Source organism: Larimichthys crocea, chromosome II (assembly GCF_000972845.2).
Source record: "Larimichthys crocea isolate SSNF chromosome II, L_crocea_2.0, whole genome shotgun sequence".
NCBI classification, from domain to species: Eukaryota; Metazoa; Chordata; class Actinopteri; family Sciaenidae; genus Larimichthys; species Larimichthys crocea.
In genome coordinates this window covers 3,670,281-3,682,320 of record NC_040012.1, presented here as the reverse complement: position 1 = coordinate 3,682,320, position 12,040 = coordinate 3,670,281, and the positions used below count along the sequence as shown (strand labels likewise).

At 43.7% G+C, this 12,040-nt stretch overlaps 1 protein-coding gene across 1 annotated transcript in view; it reads left to right on the top strand.

Moving 5' to 3' along the window:
- LOC104930077 (receptor-type tyrosine-protein phosphatase N2) overlaps nucleotides 1-12,040 on the top strand; it is a 194,601-nt gene that overhangs the window by 163,854 nt on the left and 18,707 nt on the right. The window contains exons 16-19 of the mRNA XM_027288987.1: nucleotides 950-1,023; nucleotides 6,328-6,405; nucleotides 9,039-9,158; nucleotides 9,538-9,704. Of these exons, the coding sequence (XP_027144788.1) occupies nucleotides 950-1,023; nucleotides 6,328-6,405; nucleotides 9,039-9,158; nucleotides 9,538-9,704 (439 nt within the window). The remainder of the gene's footprint in view (nucleotides 1-949; nucleotides 1,024-6,327; nucleotides 6,406-9,038; nucleotides 9,159-9,537; nucleotides 9,705-12,040) is intronic.

The window sequence follows — 12,040 nt, the reverse complement described above, 5'->3', positions numbered from 1 at the left end:
TCGCTGGAGACTTGAGAGCTCTGCTCGCAGGAGTGAAACATACGGACTAGAAAAATTGGTCCCTCCCAGATTTTTCAGTGGATCGGGGATCCTATCGAAGCTGAAGGACTTCGTCCTCCTCAACGAGAGCTGAAGTTAGTCATAGGAAAACAGTTATTTGAGGTTTAAACCGAGTGAAAGATGGATTGTCCGTAACACTTAAAATTAGATGCTGACAGTTTGATTAAAGCTTGGCCAAACAATGATGAAGGACTTAGCCTTTGGCTGCTTTAATAATCTAGTGCCTGAAATCAGAGACTAACGGTGAATTTCTAGCCGAAAGTTTGAATGTAAGACGCGTCAACCAGAGCAAATGAAACATCCACCTTACATTAAAACCCAAACTTATCTAATATGGAGTGGGTTTTATGCAATAATTAACAGATTGGTTGTTGTGTCTTACATAACTCAGATCAAACTGTTCGGTTTCTGTTACCTCTTGCTCCTCAGATGTTTTCAGAAACACATTTTAGTTCAGGAGTTCAGCTGTAATACGAGAACGAGTCACCAACATATGGCATCATCGAGCGCTACGTCACGTCATGTTTCGATGCTCTGATCCAGCTGCGTCCAGTCTGCGTCTGTTTTATAACACAGCTCAGAGAGTCGCCTCCTCGAGGGTGAAAGTCAGAGTCACTTGATCAATTCTCAGAGGGAAACCAAAGAACTTCAGGGAATCTCTCAAAAAGTCGCTTGCTGGTTTAAAATTTAATGAAACTAGTTCTGTTCTCAGAACCAGACGATCGTAAACTCTTCAGCTTATAGAAACTTTGAGTTGCTGCACCAAGGTTACAGTCCTGTATGCTCAACAGATATGCACAGGAATACCTAATTACAATGCATGTAATATAGTCACTGTGCATTGCATTGCTAAGGCAAAACGCGCTGAATTCCTCCATTTTCGTTCCAGATGATCACTCCCGAATCACCTTGAAGGTGGAGAACAGCCAAGGCAACTCCGATTACATCAATGCCAGCCCGATCGTAAGTACCTCCTCTGCATTCTAACTTTGTGCTTCACACCACCGCTACGCCAGGCTCCCACGAGTCCCCGCGGGGCGTCGCTGGAACAAAAGGCAGCCTACCGTTGTGAAATATAAATTTTGATGCAACGCTTGCTTAGCTCCAGCGAGCACCAGCCCCACAACCCGTGTGTGTATGTTCTGCACCATGAATATTAATGATTGTTACACAGCAAACACCCCGGGCGAGTATTCGCTCGGGGAAGGCGTGGGAAAGGACATGCGCGCGGCTTTCTGCTCGCTTCTCGTTTGTGAAAACTAAATTGATCTGTGGGGTCTTGGGAAATGATTGTTTTTGACCTTGGGTTATGCTAATTTGACACTAGTTTGTGTTTACTGTTACGGGGCGCTCGACTTGGCGCAGCACAGATTTAAGCAGCAAAACAGCCTGTAGGAAGGCGAAGGGGGGGAAGAAAGAGGCATGTGCCTTCAGTAAGTGAGTGTATCAATTTGGAAACCCGTGTTGGAATAGTAGGTTTACGTTTCCCTCGAGGCAGATACAGTGGTATTCCATTAAAAGTAACAGAAACGCTATGCATTTCAAATCTGGGCGTCACACCAAGAGAGTGTGTGTGTGTGTGTGTGTGTGTGTGTGTGTGTGTGTGACAGACAGAGTGAGAAGAAGGAATCAAAAGTATACAGGAACAAAAGAGCAACCCTGTCAAATGCCACAAACACAAAACAGCTGCAACACATGTACCCACGCATGCACACACACACACACACACACACACACACACACACACATGCATGCATGCTCACCCACAATCCAGATGACAACACAGATGACATGAACATACAGCGTAGACACCCACACAGACACACACTCATACATGAACACACATTTCGTACACTCTGTCGTGCACACATTACACCCTCCCCTCCCACACACACACACACACACACACACACACACACACACACACATTAAAGGATGGACGTATACGTACGTACAGCGAGGTTATTTAAGGAACCTCCTCTGCTGATAATTTGATTTCCCCCCGACCGCCTTCACCCACGCTTTGAAGGGAAGAAGACAAGATGTTTGGGAATTTTCTCCGGAAGAATTTCAATAACTATAAAAACATATTCATAAATGTTTTGGTTGTCTAAAATAAGTTCCTATTTTGTTGCTATCAGGGAGACGGATTGTTATTAGTATGTCGATATTATTTGTCACACTGGAGTAACTTCATAGATTTTTAACTCCCATGTCTTCGAGATACTCTTTTTGTGTCCAAACTTGTTAAAATACTAAAAAATTACAGTAATCGAAGAGACAAAAGCAAAAGATGGTGATCTGCAGATAAACATAGAACAAGTTCAGAGTACGGAATAATTCAAGTTCATGACCAGAGGGAAATCTGGATTATTGAGTCGCTGTGAGTCTGTTTTCGTCATCAGACCTCAGTCAGACGCGAATACCCCAAATATAAACTCAGATCATTTGGAAGGTTGAACACTTGAACTAAAAGCAGTGCAGCTGTTTGCTGGATAATTCAGAGGAATCAGTGGATGAACAGTTTTAATCAACCAGATGTTGTAGCTAAACTAAGGGTGACATGAATTAGCTGGATTACATAATTAAAGCTGTCCTAAATGTTACATGCTCGGGTTCTCATTAAATATTCGGTTGGAAAGCACCAGCTAGGATTTAACTGACACCAGCATCTGGAACCGAACCAGCAAACGTATGCAGGGTTATCACACGGTGTGAGGTCAGTGCAGGTTTGGCCCAAGCTCCTCCGACGCAACATTTCACAAAGATTTTAGCAAAGAAAGCAAATGATGAGAGTTTGAAGACATGGACAGACTAAACACAGATTGGCATAAGTATCCAATAACACCCTGACTGCTGTGCAGGTAGCGTCAGCATCTACCTTCCGGTGACTGAGCCCAACCAGCGGTGGCCAGTCTGGCTGACAACACACTAGTCTACCAATGTGGTTCTTGCCGGGTTTGGCTCCTGGCACCCCGGGGCTGAAACGACAGTTAGAGGGTCACTACTTGGCGAACGTTCCATCAGGGAAGTTCATAGTGTAACTGAACCTGGTCCAGTCCAGTTCCTGAGCCCGGTTCTGTTGCTTACTAACATTCAACGCAGCAGCAGTTGAAGCTGAGCAGCCGGTGGACGTCAGAAGTTTGACTCGATGAGGTTCTTTAACCAAGATGACCATGAATGTTTCACCTCTGTGTCTGCTCGTGAAATCAAAATCAACCTCACACACACACACACACACACACACACACACACACACACACAATCAGTCAGCGGCGAAAACTTACTCACAAACACAATCAATCACCTTTAGCACACACACACACACACAGACTCAATAGTTTCCTCACACACTGTCAAACACACACACACTTCCTAAGACATAATCAATCACTCAGGTACCACTCAATCACACACACACTGACACACACACTGACACACACACTGACACACTCATTCTGATGCACGTCGTGTGCTGATGGCATTGAATTTGAATCAGCCTCACGGCTTTTATTGACAGTTACATTGACTTTTTTTTATTTTTTATTAAAGATTTAAAAGAGTCGCTGCAGAAAATGGAAGTCATACTGTGTCCGCTCGCTTCAGCCGAACAGCACCGTGATAACGGATAGAAAAATACTCATGAGGTCGTCTTACCTCCAAATTCCACCAGGCGCGGACGCGTAGTGTTGCATGCCGCCGTCAACAGCATAGGGAATCCGGTGGATTTTCAAAATAAAACACCCTGTGCAATCTGCCGGTCGTGAAAACAGACAAAAGTGAGCATATCTTCACATGTGGAAGCACATGAACCAGGAACATGACCAAACCAGGGTCGCAGCCACAACGTGACACAACGTGTGCTTCGGGGTTAGTGAAACTTTATTGGTAGATACTGTTGAATAAAATTACATTTTCCATGACTTCAGTCATGGAATAGGCCAGAGAACAAAGGAGTCATGTGTAAAACAGAGTAACTACCAACTTATCAAATAAATGGAGTGGAATAAAAACATAAACTGGAATTATTCAAGTAAAATACCCCAAGTTTGGACTTATTCGAGGGCAGACAACAACAGAAGTTGTTTAATTTCCTGATATTAAGATTCATGTTTACAAGTGTTTCATATATTTGACAGCAGTTTACCAGCAGTCTGTCTGTCAGCAGTCACACACAAACACACACTGTCGCCGTCAGCCCCCACTGAGGTGTCAGACAGTAGTAACAGTCGGCTCCGTCATAAAACTTCATGAGACAGATCGGACAGAGCGATGGTGACACACACACACACACACACACACACACACACACACACGGTTTGACTTCTTCGTTCCCTCCAAAGAAAAGACAAAAAACCAATAACGGGGATAATTGCACTTGTCACATCCTCCGCTTTTGTTCTCATTAAGAAGGAATGTCATTAGTGTCATTAATGGCAGGGTTTAATTCAGGAGACACTCTGAGACGTCAGGCAGCATCGTGTGTCCACGCAGACGGAGAAGGAGACAGAGAGAAAACAAGATTTAAAAAAAGAAAGAGAGAAAGATGTCTCTCTTCCTCTTCTCGTCTTTTCATCTTCACTTTTTCTTTCCCGACTCATTTTTCGCCGTCGTTTTTTTTTCCTTGTCTTTTTTGATTTCTCAGTGTCAATTTGTCTCCCCTCTCTCTGTCCTTCCTCGTCTTTCTCTTTTAATTTCCTTCGACACTATCGCTGTGGATCGTTTTTTTTGTTATTTTCCTCCTCGACACTTTTCAGTCATCAAGTTTGCAAGTTAAATTATGATTAGTCTCAATATGACCTCGCTTGATGCTGTCCCTTCACGTCAGACCTTTGTCTTAGAAATGACAGGAAAACATGTAAAGGCATGGCCAAAAGTATGTGGACAACCAAACAAAACCCGGTGACATCGACATTACTGAACACCATGAACAAACAGGAGCAGAACCGTCTGTAACCCGCTTGGCCAGCCACCTTCAGACGTCTTTGAAGTGCACTTCTGCCTTTTTTTTTTCATGCTGTGGATGTTTTAATGAGCCAGCCTCTCCGGTAGCATGTCACCTTTTCTCTCTCTTGAGTTACTACAGTTTAAGTTCATTAGAAGTGCATCATTGTTTGGCATTCATAAAAAGGAGCAGAGGACCATTAAAGACAATTTTCGTGTTCTGAAAAAACCCCCCTCAGAAATTATCTGTCTTCCCTTCTCTGTAATTGCTTCCAGCTAAATTGGTCTTGCCAATTATTACATTTGCCGTACAATTTGCATGGTAATTGGCAGGGGTGTCACTCACTTCCTCGCAAATTCACCTCACGTTCGTCTTCTGTCTTTTGCTCTCTACGCCCACGCCATCCTTCTGCAATTTACATTAAGTTAAGGAAGTGGGTTGGAAGTTACTGAAAACTATCACCTGCTTCGCAGAGAAGCTTCCAGTCGTGACTGTGAGAACAATAAAAGACGGCATATACGAGTTCATGTGTTGAATACAATTGTTTTTTTTGTTGCAAACTGACAAATGCACCGACCAAACCACGCAGCCTTGTTGCACTGAGGTTTATTACAGGCTGCAGAGCACCGAATCGTCACCGTGCTGTGTGTGCTGAGGTGAAGTGGCCCTCCTTGACCACTCAGAGATTATTTCATTGCTATATTTTTATTAATAAGGCCACTATTGCTTTGTCGCCTCTCTCACGGAAACTCAACGTGCAACCTACTTTCCGAGGACAGCTTGATTCATGTGTCCTCTTTAAAAAAAGGAGGCTTTTGGTGAAAAATCTGGAAACTATTACTAAATAAATATTTTTCAAGAAAAGAATTTAATATTTTAACTTTAAAAAGATTTGCCTTTGAAGTTGTCCATGTAAGAATGTTTTTACCTTTGCCAAAGCTGCAGTTGTTACGTGTTTTCACCTTGAACTTATCACTTGAATTAATGGAGCCCTGCAATAATTAAACACTTGAAAAGTTGTCTTCCTCCTTGCATTCAATGAAAAGAAAGAAAAGAAAGTAATAAAATTAAAATCTCTTCTCCTTCTTGACGATTCCCAGGACTTCAGGTTACTAATGTCTTACAGAACACTGAGGATGACAGCAGAGTTCATTATCTTGGTCCTGTCGTCTTGTTAAGTCTTTGCAAACCAAAGTAATTCCCATCCTAGTAAATTCAGTGTTTAACAAAATTGACATTAGGTGGAATATTTGAGACTAAACAAACGGGAATTTTGTGAAAACTTCAGTCGACATTCAACATTTCTTCCTTCTCGTCCTCAGATGGATCACGATCCCAGGAACCCGGCCTACATTGCCACTCAAGGCCCCCTGCCCTCCACTGTGGCTGATTTCTGGCAGGTAAAAACCACACACACACACACACACACACACACACAGTACATGCACACACACTCACTCACGAACAAAAATCAATACCTTCTCCTCTCTTAAACAAGAGTTAGACGGTTTTTATTAGTGCAGCGAGCCACGCGGGAGACCAGCTTGTTCTGTGGATGTCATTATTAATCTCTCCTTCACAATCATGCTCACTGCCTGGCAACGCCTCTCCCACCACACACACACACACACACACACACACACACACACACACACCAGTCTACAATGGGACACATTATTAATGCAGGAGGCGGCAAACACTTTTCCCACTGTCCCGAATGTTGGATTGGGTTTGAATCTGAGACCAGAGGATCAATAAGTTATTCCGGCCTGTTGTGGCATATATATATATATATGTGTATGTGTGTGTGTGTGTGTGTGTGTGTGTGTGTGTGTGTGTGTGTGTGTGTGTGTGTGTTTAAAGGAAAGGTCCCCTTGTCAAACAAGTTCTGTCCCTGCTGCATTCGCCCGGCAGTGCTGGCGTCCTTTCAGGCTGCAAAGAGAGATTCACTGCTCATCTGCTAATCAACCTGAGTGAAATACAAATGACAGCTCATTAATATTAATGGAATATATGTTATATATATATCTATAACCACAAAGACTCTGTTATTTGACTGAAGTCCAAACTTTCCCTAAAGTTTCAAACTGTCCAGGATGAGTGGAAGGTGCTAAAATATGTGTGTTTGTATCGGTTATGCTCAGAATAAAGTCGGTGGTGGTTGTGATGGACTGAACTTTCACCCCATGACACCAGTGTTTCCCTTCCTCCTCTCACCACTAACTCCTCCCCAGCACCGGAAAACATCTGCGGCTTCGTCCGTCCGAGCATTGTGCGATGTGTGAATCGTGAACACTCTCTGTTTCTTCTCAGTGAACCTTCTCGCTCGTCTTGCTCAGACTCGAGACGTTTAACAGAGGCGCAGTCAAAAACACGTGCAGTGTGTTCGTTCCGGATTGGGGTTTCTACAGATCCTTGTATTTTCAGACTCGATCCTCTTGACCTGAAAACAGACGTTAGACATTAGACATTAGACCTTCTGTGTCCAAAAGTTTTTATAAAACTAAAGATAAAGCCTAAAAAAGGAATAACACTTATCTGTGGAGAATATGTAAACAATAAGAGAACTTCCATCCAAAGTCGAGAAGTTCATGAGATGTTCATCATGTTTCAAAAAGCTCTTTTTACTATCTCTCAAGTTTGTTTCATTGTGGAGGAGAATGTGGGCAGAGGTGAAGTGAAGGGCGTACGTAACTTTGCAGGCGATTGGTAGGTGCCGAGATCTCCGATTGTCTGGTACCACAAGACTAAAAATTCTCAGACCAGCACCAGAACTGGATTCGTCTCAGGTTCATGAAGTGGCCTCTGTAAGCTTCTTATTCTGTTGGGGCCCAATCAAGTTAAGCACTAGCACTGCCTCGTATCAAGGTTATTACACCACATTTATCACATTGCACAACATCTTCCCCCATCAGGATGCTGCTACAGCACAATGTCCACCTTCCAGAAGTGAACACACGGATCTGGATGTTGTTAAGCAGCACAACTCTAGAAAAGAGCACGATGTGCAGTTAAACTTTTTCTTTTTTCTTTTTCAGGGATAAATAAGAGTTTAAATTACATTTGCATTTTAACAAACCACACAAGTTTTTAAAAGAGGGGACTTGTCCTCCCGGCACCAGCCGAGTTCTCACCCTGTCAGCTAAAACAAATTAACACCATTTCTCAAAAAAAGTGCACCGTCACATCTTTTACGTCCGCGAGACCAATCAGGGAAGCAGTGGGGGCCGAGGGGAGGGTGCGTAAAGGTGCAGTAATTCAAAACCCGCCGCAATTAACGTCAGTTAAATCTCCGGCAAGGTGTGGCGGCGCTCGTGACTGAACGGCAGGTGCGGCTATCTTGATTATCTAACGCGATGATGTGGGAGCGGTATTGTTTTATGGCTTCCATTAACGGCAGACTGTTACCTCCGATCAGAGTCGAATGGATCTCCAGAGCCAGCCCACCCTCCGGCTGTGAGAATATGACTGCCAGCAGGAAAGAAATACGACCGTGTGCCGGGTCTCACTGTGGAACGACCCAGCTGGGGGAGGGAACCGCCTCAGCAGCAATTAATTTTCATGCCACAACGGTTGACACCCTCGTAGTTTCTTACCAAAAGTTTCAGACGCAGTAAACATGTCTTGAAGTGTTTGGTTTCACCCCACCTCCGAAAAAACCTCCGACACGTCCACCCTTTCCAAAAAAAAAAATCATAGATAGCACAAAAATTTAAAAAAATGATTATGGACCGAAATCCAAGTGAGTGGGCGAGTGAGGACACATGTCAGTGTTCCTGTTAGCGGATTCTGTGAAGTGTTGACAGCTTCGTATGAGATCTCGTTCCAAATCGAGCTCCCCGCAACTTCAAGAACATGACTCCTACTCTGAGTGCCTGACATTTAAACAAACTTTGGAACTTTTTAAAGAACATTTGGTAACATAAGGGAAAAAAAATCATCTGTACTTTTTTGAGAAGCTACATTTATGAGTCTTTTAAAAAATTACTCTGCCATAGATAGTCCATCATCTCAATGTGTGTTTTGTCTGCAGATGGTCTGGGAGAACGGCTGCGTGGTGATTGTAATGCTGACGCCTCTTGTCGAGAGCGGGGTGAAGCAGTGCTACCACTACTGGCCCGATGAGGGATCCAACCTGTATCACATCTACGAGGTAAAATGACTCATGAGTAGAAATGACGACGCAGGGATGAGCTACGACCTCATGTCGTTGGCTTTTCTGTTGTCCCGTGTATACGGTCACATTTTGCATGCATGAAGAATTATAGCACAAGTTTGACTCTGTCACATTGATCAAGCAAAAGTTTCCAAAGCCCAAAATATAAGCTGTTTATTCCAAAAAGATTAGCGTCACTTAATAAAGCATTTAGTGTTTATTCATGTCCCAATCCTATAATCTATCAATCTGCTCTGTGTGTCTGCAAATATGGGATGCACACATGGTGCTGTGTATATTATTGTATGACGACGGTGATGGTGACTAAACTGAGTCATGCATGTGTTGTTCATCGTGCGTTTGCGTGTCCTTGCAGGTGAACCTGGTCTCCGAACACATCTGGTGCGACGATTTTCTGGTTCGTAGCTTCTACCTGAAGAACATGCAGACCAACGAGACGAGAACCGTCACTCAGTTCCACTTCCTGACCTGGCTCAACCAGAACGTCCCGGAGACCAGCAGGACGCTCCTCGACTTCCGCAGGTAGGGAACTACTTCAACAAAACCTGTAAAAGGTTTTGAAAGTCGACTAAACTCTTGTTTTTAAACTGTTGGCATGGGGAGGTAGTAGATAGCCATGTGTCTTCTATGTCCATCAAAGCTGAAGCGAGAAGTTCCCTCACCAACTTCCCAACATGAATACTGCCTATTGTATTATAATGTACAAATAAAGCCATAGGTACTGCCAATGACTATTTAACCAAGGCCTCCGGGTTAGTGTGTGTGTGACTGGGTAGATGATATTTCTGCACCAGCGAGGCAACAAAGACTTTTTAACATTTAACTTAAAGAGTTTCTTGGAAGTCCTTTTCATTTGAAACACATATAAACTACTTAATGTTGATAGTGAAAGCATTGAGGTCTTAAAGAAAGTTTCGTTTTACCAGAGTTTCTTTAATTCTTTTTAAAAAAAAGAAGAAATACGCTCTGATAACAGGATTCATTTCCAAAGCAGAACTTAAGAGGAGCGCTTTGTTGGACGTTTTCAAAGACAAAGTCAACTCGAAAGAGCGGTTTGCGCCTCTTTGTCTCTGCTTTGGTTGAACAGAACCAGCCTTTATTTCTAAAGAAGTCCACTTGTAGATAGACGTAAGAACTGTGCGATAGTAGCTGAATATGTACTTTCCTATATCCAGACTCTGGAAATGTTTTGCATATACGTCGACTTCTATATCCTGAAAGCGAGCTTCATCTTACCCAAACTAGAAGTCTTGTATTTGTATTTCCTGTGATGAATGGTTTCACATTCAGGGACAGTTATTCTCGTGGGTTTTGTTCTGAGGTTCTTGTAGCTCGTCTAGCAGGAAGTCCTTCCAAGTTCTCGGAGGTTTTGCCAAATGCCGAATTTATTGAAATAGAAAAAGGAGGGAAGTGGGCACCAGAACGTCGCTAAATGCACCATCAAGTCTTTCCAAAGCTCCTGATGTTTGAAGACTTGGCAAGGCTGCATGGTGGAATTATGAGGGCTGATTCTTTTGGACGTTTTTCCTTCAAACATTGAGAAAGTATATATCCCGGAGATGTTTTCAACCCCCTACTTCCGAAAACCACAGAGGCTTTAAAAAGGCTCCCAGCGTAATAACTTCAAACCTCTCACTTCTCCAGGAGTTTTGACTTGTGACCCTGAGATGCGGGCAGAAAAATATCTATATATCCTCAAACATCCTGGGCATTTTCCAGTCGATAACAGTGTAATTCAGGATGCATTGAAGAAACTCTGCCAGAGTGATCCTTTATCTCCGGCGCCTTTATAGCCGCTCTCCCCCCCCTCCTCCTCTCTCGACCTCTTTTAAACTGATATACTGTATTGCCTATTAGGTGGGAGCCGTCCCGGCCCCCTTTTTTTTTTTTCCTCCTCTGATTCACTGTGGATTTTCTCGAGTGATAGTCCCCAGCTCGGTTTTTATATATAGGCCCCGGTGTCGCCATGCTGCTGGCGCACATCAATTAGGTGAGATATCAAGAGTGAGGGTTTGTGGTCATAGCTATTATAAAAAGGTCTGGTGGGCGTCACCACCCACCATCAGTTAGGAAATATTGCCTTTGCTCACAGGGCGTCGGGGTCAGAACACAATGAAGAAAACGCAGAGGGGATATTTTTCACTTTTATTACCGGAGATGGGATACTTTCACAATAACAACCTGTCCTGTCTTTTTTCCCGATGGTTTGAGGACGCCGGCTGACCTCTCTCCTTCTTTTTATGCTCGAGCTGCTGCTTTTTTATTTTTATTTTTTTATTTTTTGTAACCTCACTCACATCTGACTGACTGAGCCGAAGCATTGCTTACAAACCCACCCCTTCCTCCCTGTTTACCAGCTAACTAGCGGTTGCCAGTGTCATTTTTGTGATGTTGCAGCTAGTAATATAAGCCCAGTTGCATAGTCACAAAAGTGATCATTGGAGACTGTGACTCTGCAACCAAGGGGCCTCATGGACCCCCCAACCCTCATACGCCTTATTTTTCCTCCCTCTTATCTTCCCCTTCTTTTCTCCTCCTCCTCCTCCTCCTCCTTTCTCCTCGCTGTGCCCGGTGACCTGAGATGACCTCCTGCCTTTTTTGCTTGCTCATGGTTTGCTTGACTGCCTCCGATATCCTGCCATCTCCTCTCCGCCCTCTCTCCCTTCCCCTCTTGGTCGCTTTTGTCTCTCTCTCTCTCTCGTTCTCGATGATTTCTGTCTTCTGCTCTGAGAACACATCCACGCTAAGAAAAGAGTCGTTCTCCTCTTTGTTTTGGGCGTCCGTCCGCAGTAAGCGTTTTTTGTGGCGACTAAAAAATCAGTAAAGCAGCTACCTGTCACCTCTGACCTTTCCTGCGA